This window comes from Siniperca chuatsi, linkage group LG7 (assembly GCF_020085105.1).
Source record: "Siniperca chuatsi isolate FFG_IHB_CAS linkage group LG7, ASM2008510v1, whole genome shotgun sequence".
In the NCBI taxonomy this organism is placed as follows: Eukaryota; Metazoa; Chordata; class Actinopteri; order Centrarchiformes; family Sinipercidae; genus Siniperca; species Siniperca chuatsi.
In genome coordinates this window covers 16,237,888-16,262,100 of record NC_058048.1, presented here as the reverse complement: position 1 = coordinate 16,262,100, position 24,213 = coordinate 16,237,888, and the positions used below count along the sequence as shown (strand labels likewise).

The 24,213-nt window shown below is 40.0% G+C and overlaps 2 protein-coding genes across 4 annotated transcripts; one reads left to right on the top strand and one right to left on the bottom strand.

Annotated features, from left to right (window-relative positions):
* Positions 1-606: 606 nt before the first annotated feature.
* sarm1 (sterile alpha and TIR motif containing 1) lies at positions 607-6,922 on the top strand. The gene is made up of 8 exons (XM_044203496.1): positions 607-1,869; positions 2,688-3,306; positions 3,405-3,617; positions 3,720-3,811; positions 3,888-4,214; positions 4,324-4,513; positions 6,275-6,396; positions 6,796-6,922. The coding sequence occupies exons 1-8, from the start codon at positions 1,406-1,408 to the stop codon at positions 6,905-6,907; spliced, it is 2,139 nt and encodes a 712-aa protein (XP_044059431.1). The 5' UTR covers positions 607-1,405; the 3' UTR covers positions 6,908-6,922.
* A 1,381-nt stretch (positions 6,923-8,303) lies between these two features.
* On the bottom strand, positions 8,304-15,428 carry slc46a1 (solute carrier family 46 member 1). Of its 3 annotated transcripts, XM_044203499.1 has the most exons (7): positions 14,918-15,422; positions 14,699-14,812; positions 13,144-13,535; positions 12,530-13,008; positions 11,770-11,853; positions 11,288-11,444; positions 8,304-11,174 (listed from the first exon to the last, which is right to left on the bottom strand). In XM_044203499.1, the coding sequence occupies exons 1-7, from the start codon at positions 15,026-15,028 to the stop codon at positions 11,120-11,122; spliced, it is 1,392 nt and encodes a 463-aa protein (XP_044059434.1). In that variant the 5' UTR covers positions 15,029-15,422; the 3' UTR covers positions 8,304-11,119. The 3 variants fall into 3 exon arrangements, with proteins under 3 accessions (XP_044059434.1, XP_044059433.1, XP_044059435.1); XM_044203498.1 differs by having other exon boundaries at positions 14,699-15,408; XM_044203500.1 differs by lacking the exon at positions 8,304-11,174 and having other exon boundaries at positions 11,290-11,444; positions 11,770-11,807; positions 14,699-15,428.
* Positions 15,429-24,213: the final 8,785 nt, after the last annotated feature.

Below are 24,213 nucleotides of genomic sequence, written 5' to 3'. Positions count from 1 at the left end.
GGGATTAAGAGCTAATAAAGAATTTAGAGTTTACAACTGCAGAAAAGCAAATCACTCCAGACTACAGCTTTGTCTTAGTGTATGTGTGTGTGTAATGTTTTATGTTTAGTAATGCAAGTTTGATTTCCCAACGTGGAAGTCTAAATGGTGTTTTAAAGTCCCCTCCACACTGCAATGAAGAAGCATTTTGGTGGGGAAACACTGAATGCTTTAAATGTTTGTTTGTCCATTGGCTTATAGCAGGACCATTTTAATATATTAAGTCAAAAAAAAAATACCGGAATCAACATTTAAAATGCCCACCGTGAGTTGCGGCCATGATTTCACAGTCAGTATTGCCTGATTCAACCGTGTGATTTTCTCCATGCTTTCAATTTGGCGGGCTACATATTCATTCTTTTTATCCATTATTTCATGAGGCATCACAATTAATAAGATAAATAAAATAAAATCTGGATTCACTGAAATTTTCACAATACCTTCTAGTTTCAGATGGAGACGAATCATATTTATTTTTATTTGGGGTACTAAAATACTGAATCTGTATCTTACAAGCATGTTCTCTCTTTATATATATTCCTATAAACATATAAAACTGTCAGCCAACTCCAAAGTGTTACTCAGAGGGTTTTCCCCAGTTCCTCCAGCAGAGGGCCTGTAGTGTTTACAGAAACCCGATGATGAGCATGCTCTGACCGGCTGTGATGCAGGGAGGGGGTGCTTCTTTTCCTGTTCATCCCCGGCAGTATCCGGAGCCGGTGGGCAGTGCAGACCCCTGAAGATACAGACAGCCTGCTGATGCTGACCGAAGGGTGCGATAGGTGCCCTACTGTTGGAGAGCAGCGTCATATTTTGTATTTTTTGCAGGAGCCAAGCCGCTACAGAGCGTCAGATAAGGTCAAAGAACAGGCCTTCTTTGTCTGCAAAACCTCAGTGAATGCAGGAGAAGAGTCAGACAACAATAGTCGATTTTATTCTCCGGAAAACAAGTGGGATTTGCTTTCTGTGCTTTCAGTTTGAGGTCCAGTGTGCTGAGATTTCGCCTCTTTAAGAACACTTCTACAAACAGATTCCGTTAAGGCATTAAGTCATCTATTGGTCGGTGGGATTAAAGAGACAAAGCAGCAGCTGTTGAGGCAGGACTATGCGCAGACATACTGTGACCTGCTCAAGATCTGCTTATGAGTGTTTATGGGCTTACTGCCAGGGATGACATCGAGAGGGAGAGAGGTGATGCAATTTGGTGAAAGCTGTCACTATTAATTAACGACTGAGGCCTTGCTTGACGCATCTGTAGGGTGGGTTCTGTTTACATAGCATACTGGAAATCACCGAGAGAGATAAGCGGCCTTTGTAAACAAACCCATCTCTGCATCCCCCGATACCGACGTGTTTCTGCAGGTAGATGCTCTTTTCTCTGGCGCTCTTCCTGTTGAGGCTCTACAGACATTTGTCCATCATGTTCAGCTCAGACAGACTCACAGTCCCGGAGTATGTTAGCCGGCTGCAGAGAGCGAGGAGCGGCTCCGGCTCGGTCCCCAGAGCGGTCTCTCCGGGCATCAATGCTGACGTCCAGGAGGTTTTGGATACCTCACTCCCCGCCCTGCGTTCCGCCATCAGGAGGCTGAAGTCATCCAAGGAAACCTCTGATTCAGATGAGACCCGCAGTGCCATCGCGGAGATCTTCCAGCTGGTGGAGGAGGCCTGGGTTTTGCCAACTGTAGGCCGTCAGGTGGCCGAGGAGATCTGCAACAGGATCCGGCTAGATGGAGGCCTGGAGCTGCTGCTGCAGCTTCAACAGACACCTGCTGTGGAGATCACCTATGAGTCTGCAAAACTGCTGGAGCAGATACTCATCTCAGAGAACAGGTACAGTATGTACAGGGGTGGACTAAATATCGCGAACACGTTTACAGTATGATATCTCTAATACAGCAGCTCTGTAATAAACAAGTTGCCTTTTTGAAGATTTCAATTTTCAGTTTCTGTTGAGATTGTGTCAGAGAGGTGTTATTATTCTCAAGTAGTTTTTGAGGCCTGAATATGATGTACAGGAACAGACAAAACAACACAAGCAACTGACAATATAATGTGTTGTGTTTCTGCCATATGATCTAACCAGGACAAAATAAAAAATGATCTAGATGAATCAACACCTCTCTGACACAGTCTCACCAACAAGTTTAACTTTGCAAGGCTGTTTTAATTGGCTTGTAAATGTTAAAGACAGTATGGTATTCACGTTTTTGTGTCCACCCCTTATATATCTATGTTGATTTTAGGGCATATTTTCCTGATTGTTCTATTCATCGTTCACTCTATAAGATGCTTAAAAACTGTGAAACACCCATCACAGAAGTCACAGGTAACATGACATCTTACCAGTTACCAGCAGTCCAAGACTAAAATACATTTAATGTACAGTGATAGAAAACAGAGAAAAGCAGCCCATCCTCACATTTGAGAAGCTGGTACACATAAATGTTTGGCTTAAAGGAGTTGTCAAAATGATTGTTGATGCTGTTGATCAACTCATTAATTGTCTAATTGTTACCAAACACACCATATATGTCAGTTTATGGCTCATTTGTATAGGAGTATCTGTTTACTATTCACTAGAATTGCAGTCTAGCTAACTGATTGCATGAGTCAGGTTTGTTACCATATTTACAAACTTCTGTTGACAGAGATTATTTAGCACGTATGGGTCTGGGGGTCATCCTCAACCTGACTCGACAGCAGGAAGACGCACAGCTGGCTCGCAGTGTCTCGGGGATCCTGGAGCACATGTTCAAACACACCGAAGAGACATCCATCCACCTCATCACTAACGGTGCCCTGGATGCCCTCCTCTTCTGGTGCCGAGGTACAGATCCCACCGTGCTGCGCCACTGTGCTGTGGCACTAGCAAACTGTGCCATGTACGGAGGCCACCGCTGCCAGCGATGGATGATTGAGAAACAGGCGGCTGAGTGGCTTTTCCCACTGGCTTTCTCCAAAGAGGATGAACTCATTCGCTTCCACGCGTGTCTGGCTGTGACTGTGTTGGCTGCAAACCGAGAAATCGAGAAAGAGGTGGTGAAATCGGGAACCTTGGAGCTGGTGGAGCCATTCATTGCATCTTTGGATCCGGATGACTTTGCCCGCAGTTTATTGGACAGTGCAGACTGCATGCAGGGTAAGACAGCATCTGATCTGCAGCATCTTTTGCCATTACTGGACGGCACAAGACTGGAGGGAAAGTGCATTGCAGCCTTTTACCTTTGTGTTGAGACCAGCATCAAGTCTCGTCAGCGCAACACTAAGGTACAATCACTGTCCACTTCCCATATAGCTCTAAATGTTAAGTAATACTGTCTGGTATCTTTGTTGTGACTGTGACTTTAATTTGTGCTCCTTTCAAGATATTTCAAGAGATCGGAGCAGTGCAGAGCCTAAAAAGAATTGTCATGTACTCCAGTAATGGCACGGCCTCTTCCCTCGCCAAGCGGGCACTGAGTAGGATGGGGGAGGAAGTGCCGAAACGTATCCTGTCATGCGTGCCCAACTGGAAAACCTGCGAAGTGCAGACCTGGTTGCAGCAGGTTGGCTTTAGTGCCTATTGTGACCGTTTCCAGGTATGTTAAACAGTTTTATTACTCAACAGAGAGATAAATACGGGCATAAAGATCTACCTATTATACAATATGTCTGACATTTCTAACTATCTTACTGTATAGGAGCTCCAGGTGGATGGAGACCTCATGCTGAAAATCACAGACCAGGATCTGAGCACTGACCTGGGCATGACTGCAGGCCTCACTCGCAAGAGGCAAGTGGCACAAACCTTTCATCACATGAGTCTGAGGCTGAGCAATGTAACACCTCTGTTCTGTCGCATCCTCCAGGTTTTTGAGAGACTTACATGTGTTGAAGACTTATGCCAACTACTCCACATGCGACCCAAACAACATGGCTGACTGGTTAGTTGAGGTGGACCCTCGTTTCCGTCAGTACACCTACGGCCTGGTCCAGTCAGGAGTGGATCGCAACAGTGTCCAGAGCCTGACCGATCAGCAGCTCCAGCACGACTGCCACATAGACAACGGAGTCCACAGAGCCAAGATACTGTCTGCTAGCCGCAGGCCCTTAAAACCGTGCCACACAGACGCCCAGCCTGCAGGGCCCGACGTGTTCATCAGCTACCGTCGGACTACCGGCTCCCAGCTGGCCAGGTCAGAACTAAAACATGATTAGTTGAAAAGGTTATTCAGGAAGAGAAAATGGGTTTCTTTATCCTACTACATTTTTCATTGACTTCCTCCTTTTCGTCTCTGTCCCAAGCCTTCTGAAGGTGCACCTGCAGGTTCGTGGATACAGCGTCTTCATAGATGTGGAGAAGCTGGAGGCCGGTAGATTCGAGGACAAATTGATTCAGAGTGTACAGAGGGCACGTAACTTCATCCTGGTCCTGTCCACCAATGCGCTTGACAAGTGCATGGGTGACACTGCCATGAAGGACTGGGTGCATAAGGTCAGAAGTTTTTCATTTGCTGCATGTGAGGGACTCGCATGTTGAAATGTCAGGTTTCATTCCACTGCACCTTGAGCCCTTGTCAAGATATTCTACATGTATGTTGATACAACAGCTGAACAGTATTCGCTGGAATACATCAGATCAGATTTGTGAAGGGTGCATTTAACATTCAAACTGTATGCGCTGTATAGGGGTGTCACGATATACTGCTATTGACGATAAATGTGATATTTAAAAATGAAATATTGATATCATGTTAATAATACACATATGATAATATCGTGTACATAGCCCAGCGCCTCTTAAATCATTTCCGTTTCTTTGTGTTAAAAAACAAAACACACATTGAATAAAGTTAAAGATTAATTTGACTGATAGCATTATTATTATTATTTTCAAATTTTCTATAGATATTGCAATAATATCATTATTGTGAATTCTTTTGGTCACAGTAATCGTGTAGCTAAAATTTTATATCATGACAGCTAGCTGACCCTGTCACAATAATTACGTTATCGTACAATATATACGATATGTAATTATCGCCTGTCGTGAAATCAACATATCGTATATGGACATGACCTTGATCATTTTTGCTGACCTTGATATTGCCCGTTGTGTTTACATGTGTGTTTGTTTACATAAGAATGTCACCAACATTTTAGCCGACATGATGCCAGAATAAGCTGCAGGGTTTTCCCTACCATTAGTATATTGCATGTTAAGGAATGAACGACTCATTAGCATACCCCTGTGCCAAATGTTTAATATTTATTTAAGTCTGAGAGTCCATTTTATTTATAGTTTTGGTTGTTTGATTTTATTTAGGTTTTTATTTAGGATCTTTTAATATTTTTTCGCATTCCAATTCCAGTGTCTGAATATTCTTAAGAATTACAAGTTAATTAAAAGGGTGTAATTGTATTATTATGCTTATCATTACATCAGTGGCATAAAATGGTCTTAAAATGACAATAATATAATTTATCGCAATTATTTCTGGGACAATATATTGTCCAACAAAAGTAGTTATCGTGACAGGCCTAGTGACAGCCCTCGAACTGTACATTGATTTCTCTTGGTTAGTGATTTGGTGTAGGTGAAACTCCAATGCCTTGATTCAGGGACTGGGGCTCATCAAATTAATTTAGTGATCCTTTTTTGACAGTGGAATACCACTTATAATCTCCTAAGTGTCACTTTATGACAGCTGAATTTCATAAAATATATAAGACTCAATTAATGGAACTCAAATATGAATATGCCATGTAAGGAAATAGAAATTTTGGCTGGTAAACATGATGAGCAATGCTGTAACATTTTGTTCCTCAGCTAAAATTCCATTGATTATGGTGGTATAGTTTTGCATTGTTAAATTGGCCACATGTCCCTATTGGATTTCTGGTCTTTCTCTCTAGATTACATATTCTGTTGTGTAATTTGATGTAATCCTGTCGACTACTAGCTACTTTTAGCTGTGCAAAATGCATGTTAATGTCATAATTCCTTGCAACAGGATCAGAAAATGTCACTAGCTTTTGTCTTCTGCAGAATGCCTGAGAATTACAAGTGCTTGTGCAGTCGTATCAGTCCTGTCGCATACATATTCCCCTGTATGAGCTATTAGTTGAAGTTACATGTCACTAAACAAGGGATCAGATGATTTTTTTTACTTGCAGATGATTCCAGTCATTTGTGCCTTTACATGTCGGTAATTACATTTTCATAAACTAAAATAAATTATCTTTAATCTTGCAGGAGATAGTAACAGCCTTGGCTGGTAAGAAAAACATAGTTCCTGTCACAGATAATTTTATGTGGCCCGACCCCATGTCTCTGCCGGAGGACATGAGAGCAATTCTCAACTTCAACGGCATCAAGTGAGTCACTTTATACTCTGAAACTAAAGCTGTACTGTGAAAAAACATGCTGTTATTGGTTAGCACATCTGGTAACTGGGGCAGCATTTTTTCACATTGTTCACCACATGTCTGTGTGGTGTACCCACAGTAAACTTTAATTAGGAGGGGAAATCCCTTGCTTAACAGCTGATTTAAGAGTTTGAGTTGTGTGATAACTTCACAGTCCCTTTTCATGCTAACATTATTAATTTTAAAGCCTCTTTTATTTTTTAATGAATCATTTATCATTTTATCCTTTACAAGGGTTAACTTTTTATTGTTTGTGATAGGTGTTAAGCAGATCTGTAAAATGTTCAGAGGAAACTTATTTGCTTATAATGCACATCATCAAATGCCTGTTTCCTTTTCTTGACACAGATGGTCCCATGAATATCAGGAGGCCACGATCGAAAAGATCCTACGCTTTCTGATAGGACAGCAAGACCAAATCGACTGCCCAGACGCCTCCAAAGGGCAGAAAACTAAATAAAATGACATAAACAGAGTTTGATCTCAGCTATAATAACTTCCAATGATGCCAAATTCCACAGGGCCGATGGTGAACTGGCCGGCAGCTTTCCCTGCTCTGCCCAAATGCATGTGAAGTGAATTTGATTATGTTTAGATTACATGCTCACAAAGACCTAATATAAATAGACCTAATATATTGCAAACAATAAAGGAAATTTAAAAAGGAATTTCAGATTGTATACAATAAACTGTAAGCCTTTAATGATAGTACCCTCACACTGCTGTATATGTGTAATCAGGTACAGTATATGCCTTCTGTTTCTCAGGAAAATAACTGTGATAGATCAGCCATCTTTGGCACCCAGCAAAATCATCAATAGCAATTTCTGAAGCATCCACTAACACGTCAGTCTTCATAAAAGTTATATGCCGTCATCTTCTGTTTAACTCTTGTACATTCAAAGGACCAAAGCAGGTCTCTGATTTTACTGACAGTGTTTAGTTTTTATGTTTGGGTTGTGACAGAAAAGAAACTTCCTAGCAGGTGCATTGATTGAGGGCATAATCTAAAACTAGAGGCATGACATACTGTACAGAAATAAATGAGTTACACACTGTATAACTGCACCCCTAATTTAGCCAAATACAGATTTAAGGAGTGTACAGGCAATGACAAACAACCATGTAGTATTAAACATGTCCTTCCTTCTGTAGTGGATACAATATAACTTTGAATTGAGGCATATTAACTTTCAGTACTCAAAAATGCACTGTTGACTCCTTGAAAATGAAAATGATTCCATCTGTTTTACAGTGTCTCGTAGATGGCCGTTACATACATTTCTAACTATCATTTAATACTGTTGACTGGTTTTATTCACCACAGTGGTAAGTCCGATAAGTAATTATTTGTCCGCTTTGCAATTGAAATTTCATTCCTGTTCGCTGGTGTTTGCCCCAGTGTATTTTATAGAAGCAGTCAAGTAAAAACAAAAAGAAATACAGCAATATAATACACTGAGGCTTGTGAAAATATAAGACAAGTGGCAAATGATTTCTACACCTGTGTATATTAATGCTTTGATGATGCTGAAATAAATATGTGATGAAATGTTTGTAAAGACCAAAGCAGTCATCAAGATGTGTTAGTCACATATTCTATAAAATTATAATATTATAGCCTGAATAAAACCGTTGTTCTGCAGGGCTTTTAAGTCATCTTGCCTTAATATTATTTGCCTCCAATGTCCACCTCATTCATTAAATATGCTCTGTAATTGACATTAACTTTTATTCAAGCAGTAAAACAGGATTTAATTTTTTATCATGTTTTTTAATGTTCTCAGTGTGAAACAAACATAATTTGGTCCCTTTATTTGAAACATGGTAAAAAATAAAATGTGTTGTAAAAAATGTAGCAGTGAAATTCTTTATTTGAGTTACGTGTGACAGAAACAAATGTAACCATCATCTTTATCACAAACTATCCAGGTCTATTCCAATAAATAAAATGATTGCAACTTATAAACATTGCACAACTGCTTACGACGAAGAATAGACAGTTTTGTAGGTCTGTTTTGTTACACAATACGTCTGACGAATGGCTTTTACCACATGATCCAACCAAACTGTCGCCCAGAGTCAAAAACAATCTCAATGTAGATCATTTTCCAGTAGCTGAGGTAATACTTCACTTAACCTCTAAAGTTCCCTTTGTGCATTTTAAAGCTAATTTGGCAGCTCTTGTTCCTTCACTGTGCAACTAGGACCTGACCCCTTTGTGCATGCTGGCTGTGGGCCTGTGCTCTGGGACTATCCAGTGTTGTTTGTGGTAGTGGGAGGGGGGCTCTTCAGGGAGTTTGGACTGTGCTCTCTGCTTTATGGAAAGCGGAGGGAGGGAGGGTCAAGGTGTAACTCAGTAATGCCTGGCTGCTGCTACAGTTCACTCCCTCTGCTGTGGATAGTTGGGTTTGGACATGTTTGGCACAGATGATCTATCTGCATAGTGTGATACCATGAATCTCAGGTATTGACTTTACTGCTTGAAGATTATAGAGATCACTTCCACTAACAGATCTGGGATATCCCTTAACACGGCTGACTCTCCACTGAAATGTGCAAACGGTGAATAAATAGGATAAGGGTGTGGTGGGTGAAAATAGATTGATATCTTATGTTCTGTATACCAAATTACCTGACACAGGTAGGGTTCCCAATTTGTATTTGTTCCAAATTATTAATGAGTTCAGAATGGTTTGTTATCAAACAAGTCACCTATCTTTAAGTATATATAAAAACAACAACAACATAACCTTCATTCATTGTATATGATCTCAATGAATGACATTTGTAGATCTAAAACATTTCTAACTATTTCTAACCTCGCTTTTTGGAATAAAGCTTATTCAACTGCCATCAACTTCAATATAGCAACTGTATTGTTTATCTTCTGAGAGGTTTTAGGCTACAAGTGAAGTTGTATCTCCTCGCCTGATAGCACTTTTGTGTACTATTTTCACTGGCCTGGTTGTCTCGTGTACATAACTCAAGGCGCAGCAGCATTTGACTAAATAAAATATAAGGTCAGATTTAGGCCCGACGCCAGGATGAAGTGACTGAGGGGGCTGTTAAAAATTGCGATGGGGCAATTTTTTCATGAAATAAAATTAACTGATTCAACCATGCAATAGCCTCAGAAAGGCTAAATAACAACAACGTAAGGCTACTGTTTCAAAATCAAAGAATACATTTATTAATCAGAGCACTCACATAAGAACATAGCACTAGCAAAGCACTAAATATTTTTTGAATTTATAAACGATTCTCTGTCAAAATCAGTAGGGGGAGGCGCGTAGTAACAGCTGTTTGCGGCTTACAGCTCGTTCTCGTTGACTGTCCCTTCACTTCCCCGTCGCCTACACACAACACGCACATCAAACAGCGCTGTCCGTGGTTCTGAAACAATAGCTAAGCGAAAGTCACATGTATCTCAGCCAATAATTTTGTTGTTTTTGCTATTTTTTTTTATAGATACATAAAGCTAAAACAGAGGGGGCTAAGCCCCCTTAAGGCTCCTCATGCTGCAAGGCGCAGTCAGAAATGCATAAAACAAAACCTCTAAACTTGAAGGAAAAGTCTAAAATTTTAGTGAGAATAATAAACAACATTATAACAGCAGGCTAGCAGAAAAGGTTTCACATAATACTGAGTTGGGTATAAACCCACCAATGTCATAATGGAGCTCTTCAGCTATCCCTTTCCTCGCGTTGTCCTTATGGTGATAGAGCACCAAATTCTGTGAAACAAAAATCATAAGGTCTGCCATGTTGAATGTTTGTGTGTGTGACATTCCAGCAAGCTGCATCGTGATTGGCCAGTTACATTCCTGTCCCAGACAAAAGGTTGGAAAATTGACCGTGATGCAAAAATCTAAATTCTGTCGTTAATATGATACTAAAATAAATGGTTTCATTGACATGATATTGGTTTGAAAAATATTATTAATGAGCAACACCTGTTAAGGAAGGAACAATAAGTGTGTCAAGGCCGTCTCACTTATTGATTACTACTGTAATTAGTAACCACACCTGTGTCAGGTAAATGATATGTTGCCATTAATAAATGACCCTCTGAAAACACATTACATTGCACCTATGCTTGATATGTTTTTTGAACACCTGAGGAGTTTGTGAATTTCCTCTTATGGTTAGCAGCTTAACCTGTAGTGTGCCTTTAGAGCTACTGAAATGGATAAATTCAAAATAGAAATGTAAGGCACATTCTTTGGCACTCATTACACTGTATTGAAAATGTATCAAATCAGAAAATGAAAGCATGTACCGAATCTTTTTCATTACAGCATTTGTATGAATGTCATGATGTAATATCGGAAGACTGTGGTTAGTTTGTAGGGCCAGCAAAGATTTGACAAAGCCCCAGTCTCCACTATCTAATCACTAAGACAGGAGAGGTTTTGCAGTAATGTCAGTCAGGAGATTGATTCTTCCTCCTTGGGTCTTCATCCCTTTGGTGTGACTAGTTGGAAGAATCCCATCGCTGAGCTGGCTAACAACAGTCAGCTGCCCCGTCACTGCGTTAAGATCAAAAGTCTCTCCCAGCCTCGCAGATGGACATGACGGATGTCTCTGTGTCAGAGCTGCTCACCTCATAGACTGACGCCAGGATAAACTTCAACTTTCTGACAGGTTCCTGCCCTCTGCCTCTCTTCAGATCAGGATGCTGTGGAGTCTCTGTGGTCTCTCCTCTGGTCTAAACATTGCAGGGTCCTAGAAAGACAAACATGAAAAATGTAACTAGACTTTTGTAACTAGAATCCACTAATAAGAAAACAACAAAAAGACATGGACAATTGGGTCTAATGAGGCAAGAGCAAACTCACCCAATTATTCCAGCAGGGATGAAGAGGATTAGGGCAGCAAAAAGGAAGGAGAAGCCCTTCATGAAGTGCAGTGTGGCTGGGTAAAGGGAGTTGAAGACGCCACTGCCCACCAGAAAACACAAGCTCTCCACACAGGCAACAGAGGCAAATAAGGCACCTGGGAGTAGGTACAAACACACAATTATGTATACATCCTGCAGCTGTCCCTGATGACATGTGCTTCAAAGTGCACTGTAGCATTATTATACTGATTTAATTATAATAATGAAAATTCACTGACTCCTTTAAAACACCACACAACTGACACACTGATTTAGCTCTTATTCCCAGATGTGTTCTCGATCATTTGGTACAATTACATAAGGAGCAAGACAACAATATACTTTTTCTCAATACAATAATCACATCCTGAAATCACTGCGTTTTCTGTGTTAAAGGCAATCTGTTTTTTTTGTAGTATTTGTACATGTTCAGTGACTGACCTTGTTCTGATGGGTCCACCAACTTGGACAGCTTTGACCTGAGAATAGGTGTGGCGGCCATGAAAAGGAAACACAGACCATAACCTGGTGAGACAAATTAACATATTTGAACTTTGATACACAATGACCGGCCAAACCACCTATGTTTGATGAGTATCAGAGTTATACTGTACATACTGTAATATTACTGTGCTAATATTTAAAATTCTGTTTTTGTATTTGAATGTATGTATGTCCTCAGTCTGTCATAAGATGGTCCACAAATTACTGTGCAACTACTTCACAATCTCTGAAAACCTCACTACACTGCACGGTTAAACTTCTGTGGTTTATGTCAATTATTGCCGCAGCCGGCTACAAGCAGCTTTGGTTTTTTTGTTGCCTGGTATTCAAGGATGCCAACACACACAACCTGTTCAGTCTGTCACTTGCTGAGCTGTGATACTCAGTGTAATATCAGTAAATGGATATTTAATGGATATACTCTGCAATTTCACTGCATGGGATAATCCCAGGAAAGGATTTCAGTTGGTCACATATGCCATTATGCCTTATAAAAGGCAGAATATGTTTAGTAATGCTTGGATAACATACTGATTTATGTGCTTAACAGTGGAGTAATCAGACCTTGAAGTCATCTCAACTGTATTATACTTTTGTTTATGAATAGAAAACCATAGTTTCAACCAACCAAATAATTTTAATAATCTGTCGTTTACAAAGCATCTGGGGGTCACTATCTCCCTCCAGATTCTCTCACCTGTGAACATGAGCTGGGTGGTGTTAGCTACAGAGAAGGCCACCAGCCCAGCGATGTTGGAGACCAGACCCACGAGAGCCACCCAGGAGTCCTCCAGGCAGCGCTGCATGATCTTCAACCCCAGCAGACTGGTAAGGTAGGCCAGGTTCTGAGCTGCTGATCCGTAGCCAATGAGGGCCGGCCCCCAGCACAGCGGTGAGCTCAGCTCATACAACACATACAGCTCCCTGCTGCCGAAGTGTACAGTCACCACCAGAAAGAAACACAGCGTGTAAAGCCACAGCTTGCATCTGTGAAATCTTCCACTACCCTCACTGGTACTGCCCCCTGTTGAGAAGAGGTGCCAGACAGCTTTATGGTGGCGAGAGGTGAGGAGCTTGACACTTGGGTCTCGCAGAACAGACTCACGGACAAACAGGTAAGCGTACAGAGCTGCAGCCAAGTTAGTGGCCAGGACCAGCCAGAATGGGTTGATGTACCTAAATACAGGCACAAAAATATAATGGTAATGATTACCAATTCAGATAGCAAAGATTTAGATTTTGAGCAAAGTGCACTGATGTGAATAACACTTCTCCAGATACTGTGATTGTGCATAGACACACATTTCTTACCCTTGTGCCCGCCGCCACTGGCCTCCGATGATGCTGGCTAGCATCCCTGAAAGGCCCAGACAAGCCTCCAAGACTGCCACCCTGAAGGTGCGGGACTTTCTGTCGGTGGTATCAGCCACATATGAAAAGCAGCCTGCCAGGATGGCGTTGAAATCACCTGAAAGGCCACTAAGCAGCCTGCCCACCAGAAAGTAGACTACAGGCAGCTTCAGGTACATCACCACTAGGTAAACCACTGCTTGGAGGGCCAGGCCCAGGTTGGGGAGGATAAGGACAGGTCTGCGCCCAGCGAGATCACTCCACGAACCCAGGAGAGGCACCACCAACAGGCCTACAGAAAAGCCCCCAACACTGATGTACAGGTTCCAGTGGGCTGTCAAAGTTTCCACCTCCTGCAAAAAAAAAAAATTAAATAAAAGTGTAACCCGGTCAATTAAACTTATCAGTGAACAGGATGGAGTTGTTATCATACTCAGGGACACTGTTATGGCACATAAGGCAGTTGAAGAGATTCAAGTTGTTACTGCTTGGTCCCTTATCCTACCCATAATCACATTTACCAAGCATCCTATGTGTAACTTTGTCCCTAATTAGATGCCTATAGGAAATTGTCAGGGTTCCCTTGATTGCTCAGAAAGGGTTGCATTTATTTATTTATTTTTAAATCTATGCACCTGCATTTTAGGCACACTTGATTGTGTCTCTCTGAACTTAATTGTCACATTTTGCTTAAAAAAAAGAAGCTTCTAAATGTACCTGCATTTATTATGCCAGAGTGATTTATGCTTTTTTTATGGGTTGCTTTTTGTCTGTTTTGTATGCTTTTGTGTTGCATGTTTAGTGGCTTATAATGTAGCACACTGTCGTCGTCTTTTCTTAGTATATATTTCTAGAAACATTCCCTATTATGTTTCTTTACATGCTGTGTATTGTGTGCTTCTGTGGTAAATGTTTTAAGCAATTTTAAGTGCTTGGCGACTTAACATAAAGATGCTTTGCATGCAACCATTTCAATAACCGTTTTAACTTTATTCTTAGATTATTTTTAGGCTGACTATGACTGTGTAACATCAAGAAAAACAGCATTCTGACACTGTCCCTGTTAATGACTATTGACGCACATTTGTAGTGTTTGTAATTGTGATTCCTTTACTTCAGACCTCAGTCCATTTCACCAGGTGTTTATATTACTTTGTCTACAGCCCCTGAAAATTAAAAAACTTTTTTATAAATGCTTTTTGTTTGCCCGTTACCCACACCTGGTCTGTATCTGACTAGCACATCTGACACCCGATGCGACTACTGGAAGAGATAACATGACTTGCCTATTAGCTAGCTCGCTAAGAAACAGCAGAACCCTTAAAATGGCTGTTCAGTAACGTTAGGTCGGTTAAATGAGAGTAAATAGTTGACAGCTACTATTATGGAGGTGCCTTTGAACGAGGCACTTAAATGACAGATTTGGCTAACAGCAGCAGACTGGTTGCACTGGGTGAAATGTGAATGAGACATTGACTACTTTGAGTTTGAGTGACCGTTAAAAGACGTTGACTACCTTCTGAACCGGGTCGGGGGGCACGGAGCCGTTGCTGCACTCCGAGCTCTTGGAGCCGTTGTAGCCGAGGTCCTCGCTGATGCGGTCCCACAGATACTGTGTGGACAGAGGCGCCTGCAGGGCCAGAGAAAACATGGAGAGGAACAACACTGGCTCCACAGAAACCGGCAGCGAGCATGTAAACGGTGGTCGTACGGTGCGGGTGGTCGGTAACGTTACATCAGCTTCGTCTTTGTGGCCACATGAGACGTTGGTCGACATTTCGTCGTCGGTTGATGTGGCGTTGAGGACATCGCCGGGGAGGATCGCTGCGGTGTCCGACTCGTCCATGTCGAACCGACCTAACTGTAAACATTAACTGTGTTGACGTTACTAACTTTGTATTCGGAGTGTCTGAACACAAGCGAAACATTAACTTGCGCTCTACTCCTTTCCGCGACGCTGTAACTGTTTAGCTAATGATGCTAACGCTAGTTTGTTGACGCAGCTGGTGTTTCTGTTAGGCGAAATAAAACGAGCTCGAAGGTAACTTATCTACCAGCTCAGCTAAATAAAGGAAGCGAGACTGGTGCACATTAAAGCGGGAACTTAGCAACCCCGTCTGGACGAAGCCGTGAATTTCAAGACTAATGTATACTGCATCAACTGGCCACCTCAAGTTTAAGCATAGATTTAACTAGCTATTTAATTATTACTGTGAAACCTCGAAAGCATGCGCATTAACAGTTACATTTTACTTCAAACCAGGGCCAATGTTTATGTCCTAACATGAAGGTATAAATGTTGTTTCCAAGTCTCCCTTATTATATAATAATATATAATAATAATCCAATTTATAGTCATTTAAACACTGGCTATTTAATATCAACCAAGTGTTTTAACTGTATAATGTCAACTTCCCCCAGTTTCTAAAAACGCCCAAAATTCCTACAAAAACAGTACATAACATAGCCGACAGCCCTGCTACAAACTACAGCTCAGTTTAATTGATATTAATAATTAACCATGCCAAAGTTAAAAATAAAACGTCTTTATATAATATTCTAATAATATATAATATTTTCCCTGACTTATTTATGACTTGATCCATGGAGACCAATGGCTTTGAATTAGGTTATTTTAAGTTATTTTGGAGTAAGGCATATTTGTCAGACTACAGCAAAATAGCTATATCAACCTTTAGGCCTGATTATGAGTTATTAATTAAAAGGCAATTGTTTTCCTCTCTCTACTCCCTAGAACACAATGAATGATTGAGTTCAATGAACTCTCCTGAATTTACTAACTTACTTCTGTGTTCAGGCCTGTTTGACAGAAATAATTACAGAGCAATGCTGAAAAAGAAGACATTACCTTGTGATGCTTGGCATAAGTTCTGGTTTGGATGCTGGAGTTATTAACTGCTTGTCGGTGGATAATTTTTTTAATGTGTGTACTAATCCTCCAGTTAGTAGCCAAGTTTGGTTTTCTATGATTAATCTAAGGATCTGCTTAACAGTAACATACAGTTCTCTCCTCATCATAGGCGATGTGTGAATTGTAGTTTCCTTTGCTTGCATGGGAGGGCATTTAAGATATTTTAAATAATGTGCACAATATATCCCCTAAAGGATGACCTAGAGAAATAATTACACATTAGACAATTATCACCATCATTAACATTGTCATCATAAGTTTTATTAATGATAATAAACTTTATGTATATAGCACATGGCATACAAATGCAAAAAGGTAATATGGATGTGTGATATAAGCCTAATACTGTTAACACTTCTAGTATCTTTGAGACAGAACAGTGTAATGGGAAACAAACTCTTCCAAACTTTCTATATTGTCAACAGCACGTTTTAATTATTTAGATCAAAAGTTTCCGACAGCTTGGAGGACTGAAAAAGCATGTTTTTGTTAAAAATTTGAGTACAAGCATAAGGTATCTTTCTATGTATAGTGAGGTAGGTTATTCAAGGTTATAGACTAAACAATGTGATTTTGCATGAGGCTTGATGCTAATTGAGGATCCCTCTGATCAGTAGTAGACAGGGCATTTAGGGGAAAGCAGCATAAGCACTGTAAATCTGGCCTCTGTTATATCTTGAGTGATTATGTCATTATGTGGGGCATTCCCTCCTTGTCCAGATGAAAATACAACAAAGTGTAAATGCGTTTTTAAATTTTTTCCCCCCTGCTATTTGAAAAGGGTATTTTTTGCACCCAACACAAAAGACACAGGTGCTGCTCCCCATGACCCTTTATATTTTGATTTTCTTATGTCTAAATGTGGAAAACAAAGGAAACTGCACTTTTATCTCTTTAACTTAAACTGTGCATATATCACAAATATTCACTTTCTGACTTTAGAGTTTATTGGTTTACTTTTTCTGATGTGCCTTTATGTGTTGCTTAAACTATAATTTATAAAAACTGGCCTTTGGTCATTTTGGCTTTCAGGGAAGTTGAAAAAAGCACTTCAAAACTCAATATAAAACCCACTCTAAAAGCACATAGGACCTTTATTCCAAGGTCACAAAATGACAATGTCGAGTCTAAAGGAGTACAAATAAATGATCCATCAGAATAGTTTGTGCAGACAAAAATGTTCAGGTGGTGGTATGTTGTTGTGTATAGACTCATTAACAATTAACCTCTTGTTCCTTATTTATATTAAACCCTCTGATCTTCTGACACATACTTCATGACCCTGTCAGAGACTTTTACTGTAACTTAACTCAGGTTTGCCTCAAGCAATAAACCATCAATCACCACTTTCTCTCTTGCTTTCTCTTGCTAAATCTTTTCTCTTTACACACGCACACAGGAAGAGGATGATCTGGTTTGTCTGCATTTCAGGCTTTTCTTAAGAATCACAACATTGTTTTTCAAAAGTTACGCCCACACAACTTATTTACAAGCCCTTTTAACTCTGTTATATAATGGAAGTTATTTTTTTGCAGATTGTCCTTTGCTGCTCCTCTACATGACATGAACAACACACTTAGCACTTTGTAGTTCCTATCAGGCATATGCAGTGCTTATGATTTAACTCTGTTTAAGACATGACATGCCTTTTCATGAATTTGTGAATGTGTCTTGCTCACGTTTACAACCAGTGATTAAGCCTTGTTCTTTGCACTACTACATCAGCTGCCCATAGGTGTGAAATAGTGTGAATGTGTCAGCCCTGTGATTGGCCTTTTAATCACCATTTTTTTATCCTTTACACCGGACACAGACAAAACAGCTGTTATATCTTATAGTAAACATCAAAAAGATGAGTTTTTCTGTTGATTATTGCTCCTGGTTACTTATCTTATCCATCCCCTTCTAAACACATGGAAACACACACTGTACATGCAGGCCCCTCGCTCTAAAGTTAATTTTTAATCTTTTTTTCAGGTTGACATACTGTATATACCACTATATATACTGGGGATGTGCCTGTTACTGTCTCTTAGATAGTATGGTGGTGTCACTAATTATTTTTTTTCCATCACACCTTGTGGATCATGGCTGGATTCCTCACATGGCTGTAGAAGGGCCTCAGGAATGACATTGTGAGAGTCCTGACACATCTTTTACTTCTGCCTCTGCAGCTGGTCAGCCCTACCCCGTTAAGAAAACGAACATGTGTATGTGTGTATTTCTGTCGTAGGGGATATCTGCAGACATATTTTAGACTTCAGACCTGCTGAATAGGGATGGCTTGTCTAATTTCATGATGTATATTAGTCCAAAACTATATAATACCTATATTAAGTAACCACTATGATACTTTAAGCCCTCAAAAGTTACTGAACATGCATGTATGTCTATATAAGTTTAAGTATGTGCTTATGGTGTTGAGTGGCCTCTCCCAAAACTTTTGCCAAAAGGTTAGCTAGAAAGCCAGTTAAGTGGAGCTCACTTTCATTTTCACTCTTCAAAATGCAGAATAATGTACAATATGTGCAATTAAAGGCAGCTTTCCCTCTCCATTAGTGCAGTTTGGTCATCATCTTTAGAGCTACTAATGAGAAGCCTTCCTCGAGATGACATTAAAGAACAGATCTAATGATAGGACGTTCTAGGAGTTATATCATATCTGATCTTTGTCCTTTGGGTTTTGTTCTGATACCAAAAACAGTTATGAACTGCCTCAAGCACGGTGCTCATTATGGCCATACATGAACACCACAGATGCCGGACAAAGCACCACTGAGGTCTAGATTGACTACAAATATGACAAGTTCCATCACCAACATGAGCAGTGAAGTCTCTCAGTACTTAAAAATAAGACGGTGTAGTCCCTCATTCGTCCAGGAGTGTTCTATCGTAGAAAAGGTTTCAGTCGTAGTCATCTGGACACTGCTTTCAGAATCAAGACGCTACAAACCACACATTTGAAGACAGCGAGGTGAAGAGAGAAGAGTTGGTTTGAACGGGGCATCAAGGAAGCCATTTTTGTGAAAAAAGAGAACCCCTCTTTGAACAGAAATGGTGGTCTGAGATTCAATCTGCCCAAAGTCTATCAGAGTGTATTATCACCTTGGTCACGCCAATCACATGCTAATCAGGTACTTAACAGTGATGAAGTAGATGCAGCCAGAAAACAATAGGCCTGATTACTGATTACTGGGCCATCTTGGAAACTATTAGGTCAGTTTCAGGTGAAGCTAGCTATTAACAGATACTCAGGCAGATTCCTTCCTGAGGGCAGGGCTTATGTAACACAGAGTAGCTTAAATTTCTAGTTCCCATCCCATTTTTTCACAATTGAGAATGACTTCCGGATGGGAGCAGAAACGTCTTGATTCTGAAAACAGTGTCCAGATGACTACGACTGAAACCTTTTCTGTGACTTTCAGTACTGTAGATTCTCCAAATCCCCATCCAGAGTCTCAGAAAAGGCCAGAGACTTTAAATTATTTTTGGCACTTGAGCACAGAAAACAGACAGAGCCTTTCTGTCTGCAACAGAAAACACCAGCACAGCAGTGCTCAGGTGGGCTCTTACCAGTATCAACACACCTGCCTGGTGCCCTTCACTCTCAACAACATAGGACAACCTCTATTAAGGAGGCCTGATTGTAGAAGCTGGTTCATTACTATGCTCAACCTTCAACTCTTGCTGATGATATTAAGCGTCAGTTTTCATTGCAAAGGTCCAGTTCACCATGGCTTCAGATATTCTTTCCTCTCCTTGCAGGCCATTAGATAAGGAGACAGCCCAACATTGCTTAAAAGGTATATTAACAAAACTGAATATCAGCCTTGTCAACAGTAACTTGGTTATATTAATGTGTATTGCGATAAAAACACATACTAAAATTCTATAAGAATGCATATTTCTACTACTACTATTTTAGCAACTTATACTTGGATGCAACAATAGTTAAAATCCAAGAGCAATGTGATTACTAGGAGTAAGCAGTGCAAAGGTCACAGAGTCCTGCCCAAAGATATAATAAAACCTAGTAATAAATAAGTGGTAGGAGAGATTGTCTTAGTGATAGAAGAAGATATTGGAGAGAAGTGCTATTTGAATAAGAAATAAGGGCTGATTTTGCTGTCCATACATGTAGTAATGAAAGTGACTGAAAATGTCATTCTACCACTAAAGAGTCAGGAGAGAGAAGAGTAGAGGCTCATTAGGAATCTCAATGTTTTGTGACCTGGAGCAAAATGACAAAAGCTTGAATTTATAACACTGTATTATACAGTGTGTGTGTGTGTGTGTGTGCAAATAGACATTAGGCTAACTAAAAGGACAAGACAAGTTTTACACAAGTCTCTAGTTTCACCTGTGGAAGAATCCTTTGTTGAAGAAAACTTCACTCAGGTTCCATATTGAAGAAAATAATCTTTACTTAAGCTTCAGAAGAAAACAGATGATTATGGTGAGCATTTTGCACGGAGGGAAGCACACACACGCACATGTTGTGTCAACACTTCTCTAATCTGCATCTTAAGAGCAGGGATTTTATACACATTTGTCTGAGGTGACCAAAAGGCAAGTAGGCTAATTCATGTCACAAGGCCAAAAGGCAAATTGAATTCTTGGCTTTCCTGAATAAGACAGTTTACACTACAGTATTACTTATGTTACTTCAGGATGGATACACAAAGACAATATCAAAATAAAACTAGATAAAACTAAACCTATTTTCTTCTATACACCCAATTAGTATTTTGCATGTAAAAGCCAATGTGAACACACTTAAAATGTCTGTTTATAATAGTGCTTTTCATCGTAAACCTGCATTTGCACACAACTGCGGTATGCACAGTGGGTCAAAACTCACTCACAACATTTATTGGACATTTACAGTGGACAGTCTGGGTAATAATTTATGTTTTCACCTCCACATAGGTGGTTTACTGGATTATTATAGCTTGGACTCTTATAGTGCCCTCCAGTTTAAAGCTATGCCAAGTAGATTCAGCAAACTGTTACACTACTAACTGATAAGTGATAGCCAAAAGCACAAAAATAAACAGAATAATTATGATGTAACTTGCCTGCACTTGTAGACTTGCTCATCTCACAAGAGAGTTTCACAAGGTCATGCCATTGTCTGATCTCAATGTTTTCTTTTTAGCATCAACAGACTCTTCCCAAGTATTGGAGGCATAATCGACTTTGGAAGATGGTTTGGCTTCTCATTCCCAAACATGCTGCTAATGCTCGCCCTGTCTTGGTTGTGGCTGCAGTTTATTTTTGGGGCTTCAAGTGAGTTTCATGGATTGGAGTCATTCTCTGTTCTGATATTTTATTATTACTAACAAAGCATCCACATGATAAAAAATAATTTATTTTGACTTTGTGTTATTCCAGTTGGAGAAAGTTCTTTGGATGTGGCACAAAGAAAGATGGTGACAGGGAGGCATACCAGGTAATCAAAGATGAGTACAAAAAGTTGAGCAGGATGAGCTGTTTTATCTTTCAATGGTCTAGTGTCAGATGTTTGAATTGATGACCCAACCCTGTAATCCTATGTCCACTCTTAGAATAGTATTTTCGTAATGTTAATACATGAAATGCAGATATTTAAAATGTGTTTTCTCATCACGTACGTCACAGATGGCACCGTGGCCATATTAATGTCAACACTCTTCTTCTGCATCCTTTCCAATTTGCCCAGATGCTGCGGGAAGTCCAAGGATGGTTGGTCAGCTGGTATGTTTCTGATCATTTTGTGCATGCAACAGGTGCATTGCAATGCATAAAAGAGCTTGCTTATGTCTTAAAACTCATGTTTAGACCATGGTGCCCATTTTGAGTAGCATATCTCTCTTTTCATGTTTATGCTGTAATTTGTTGAGCAACGTTGATGAAATTGTAATGCAAAATACATAAATCAGCACGTTTTTAAGAGGAATAAGAATATATATATTGAAGTAAGAAGGCAGGAACTTTTTCGGCTCCATCTGTGCACGTCTGGGCAGCATAGTGTTCATTCTGTGGCATGTTGCTGCAGGTCTGTCACATGAAGATAGGAGTGCAGTTTTATAACCACGTTTGTCCTCTCTATCTGTGTACTATAACAGACAAAGATACAGTCAATAACTTTTACTGCCCTTGACAACTCGTCTCGCTGATTCAGTACTTTCTAATAAACATTATCCCAACTCCTTCCTGAGTTGTAGCCTGATAGCCCCAAGGTCAAGCCTGTACAGTTCATGCTGTGCTGTTTCCTTAGATAAATTACTCTTGTATCAATGAATATTTTTTTGCCCTTGGTAACTTAAGTTAAGCGTGTCCTGCTCCTGCCTATAAGCAACAAGGTCTTTGGTACTCCTCAAAAAGTGGAGAAGCAGTGTGTTTTGTACACAGAAGAGAGATACAATGATTAACACTCTCTAAGTTTAAAAGGTATGACGCAGACTTTGAGGTGCCAAAGTCCATTTCTCACCTTGGAAAAGAGAAAAATTACTTTAAAAGTATGAATCCAGTTACAGCACCACATTTTAAATATGATTTTGATGGCTGACCAGTTTATCACATTTCCCTTCATCTTTATGGAGCTTATCTGTAGACAATAAAAGCTAGGCTTTTCTACAGTTAGGTTACATATATCATTATTTATGACTGTCCTAACCAATGGCTGAAAATAAACCGTCAGCTGTAAAGATTTCAGCTTTTTTCTTTTTTGTCTCCTTGTTCTAATAGGGGCCCCTGCTGAAGCCCCTTCACCTCTGCTTAGTTCATTGACATTGTCCATGAAAAGATGCCTCGGAACATCCTTTTGCTTCTGGGAGGAGGTTTTGCATTGGCCCACGGGAGTGAGGTAATGCAGTTGATCATCAAGTCCACATTTTTCTGAAAGCAATTCTTTCTATAAATATGTGGGCGCAGATGTGTATTTTCCCACCCTGCATAAAATTTTTTAGACCACACTCTTCCTGCCAATACTGGCCTCCATGGTGAGATAGAACATAGCACACACACACCAAAAATTCTGTTTGTGTACGGGTTAAACAAACAACATACAATGTATTAATTAGTGAGCTTTAGAGGTGTTGGAAGGCTAGCCAGGCTAGCTGTTTCCCCCTGCCTCCAGTCTTTATGCTAAGCTAAGATAATCACCCCTGGATATAGACCCCTACCCAACTCACAGATATGAGAGTTCTTCTCTTCTCATCTAACTCGGCAAGAAAGCGAATAACTTCACAAAATGTGAAACTATTTCTTTAACACTCTCAATTTCATAGATATCCAGTACATAAAACTTTACAATGTTAAGGAATTCTTGAAAAACATTCCTGGAATAACAAGGCTGTGCTTCTCACGTCAAATCACATCTATTCAACATCTATTTTGTGGTTTGATCATATGTTGTCTTTTATACACTTGTGTAAAAATAAAACATTTTATTGCTTGAGGTCAAATAGAGTTGCTTGCTATAGCTGTTGGTTTAGCAGCACCTAAATGGGCCATGTATAACAACTCTGTCCCTGTCCTTGATGTCAACCAGTTGTATTGTTTGAAAAACTATCCATAGCACTTTTCAAAAAATCTCCCACCATGGGGCCCAGAAAGATTTAGACTTGCCTGTTTAGCATGTGTGTGAATGACCTTTTTAATTTTATATACAGGCCACATCCATCAAGATGTACGTCATATTTCCCTGCACCACCTCTGCCTCGCTGGCTTTCATGCTGCCCGTAGCCACTCCACCCAATGCCATCGCCTTCTCCTACGACAACCTTTAAGTCATGGACATGGTAAGACCTTTTAGAAAAGATAGAGACCCTGTAAGTGAGCATGTTGACATGCACACAATGTTTTGGATAAAAGGCTCATTTCCAATTTTATAGCCATATCCAGATAATAATAAAACTGTATTTATTTTATAAGCAGAGATAAGCAGCTTATATTAATCCTTATATCTGATGATTATTATCTATTTGCACACACACAATATCCTGAATAATAATAATACAATACTGAGCTCAGGCAGACTGAGCAGCAATTGCAATGTATTCATGCCTCAGTATCTCGACAAATTGGTATTAATATTATTAGATTGGTATAAGACC

What these genes read in the sequence shown, in the direction of transcription:
- sarm1 (XM_044203496.1), top strand. Translation starts at nt 1,406, where the DNA reads ATGCTCTTTTCTCTGGCGCTCTTCCTGTTGAGGCTCTACAGACATTTG. An exon ending in ATACTCATCTCAGAGAACAG is followed by an intron (nt 1,870 to 2,687) that starts GTACAGTATGTA and finishes TTCTGTTGACAG; the next exon opens with AGATTATTTAGCACGTATGG. An exon ending in CTCGTCAGCGCAACACTAAG is followed by an intron (nt 3,307 to 3,404) that starts GTACAATCACTG and finishes GCTCCTTTCAAG; the next exon opens with ATATTTCAAGAGATCGGAGC.
- slc46a1 (XM_044203498.1), bottom strand. Translation starts at nt 15,028, where the DNA reads ATGGACGAGTCGGACACCGCAGCGATCCTCCCCGGCGATGTCCTCAAC. An exon ending in CCCCCGACCCGGTTCAGAAG is followed by an intron (nt 13,536 to 14,698) that starts GTAGTCAACGTC and finishes TTTTTTTTGCAG; the next exon opens with GAGGTGGAAACTTTGACAGC. An exon ending in CACCCAGCTCATGTTCACAG is followed by an intron (nt 11,854 to 12,529) that starts GTGAGAGAATCT and finishes TTGTCTCACCAG; the next exon opens with GTTATGGTCTGTGTTTCCTT.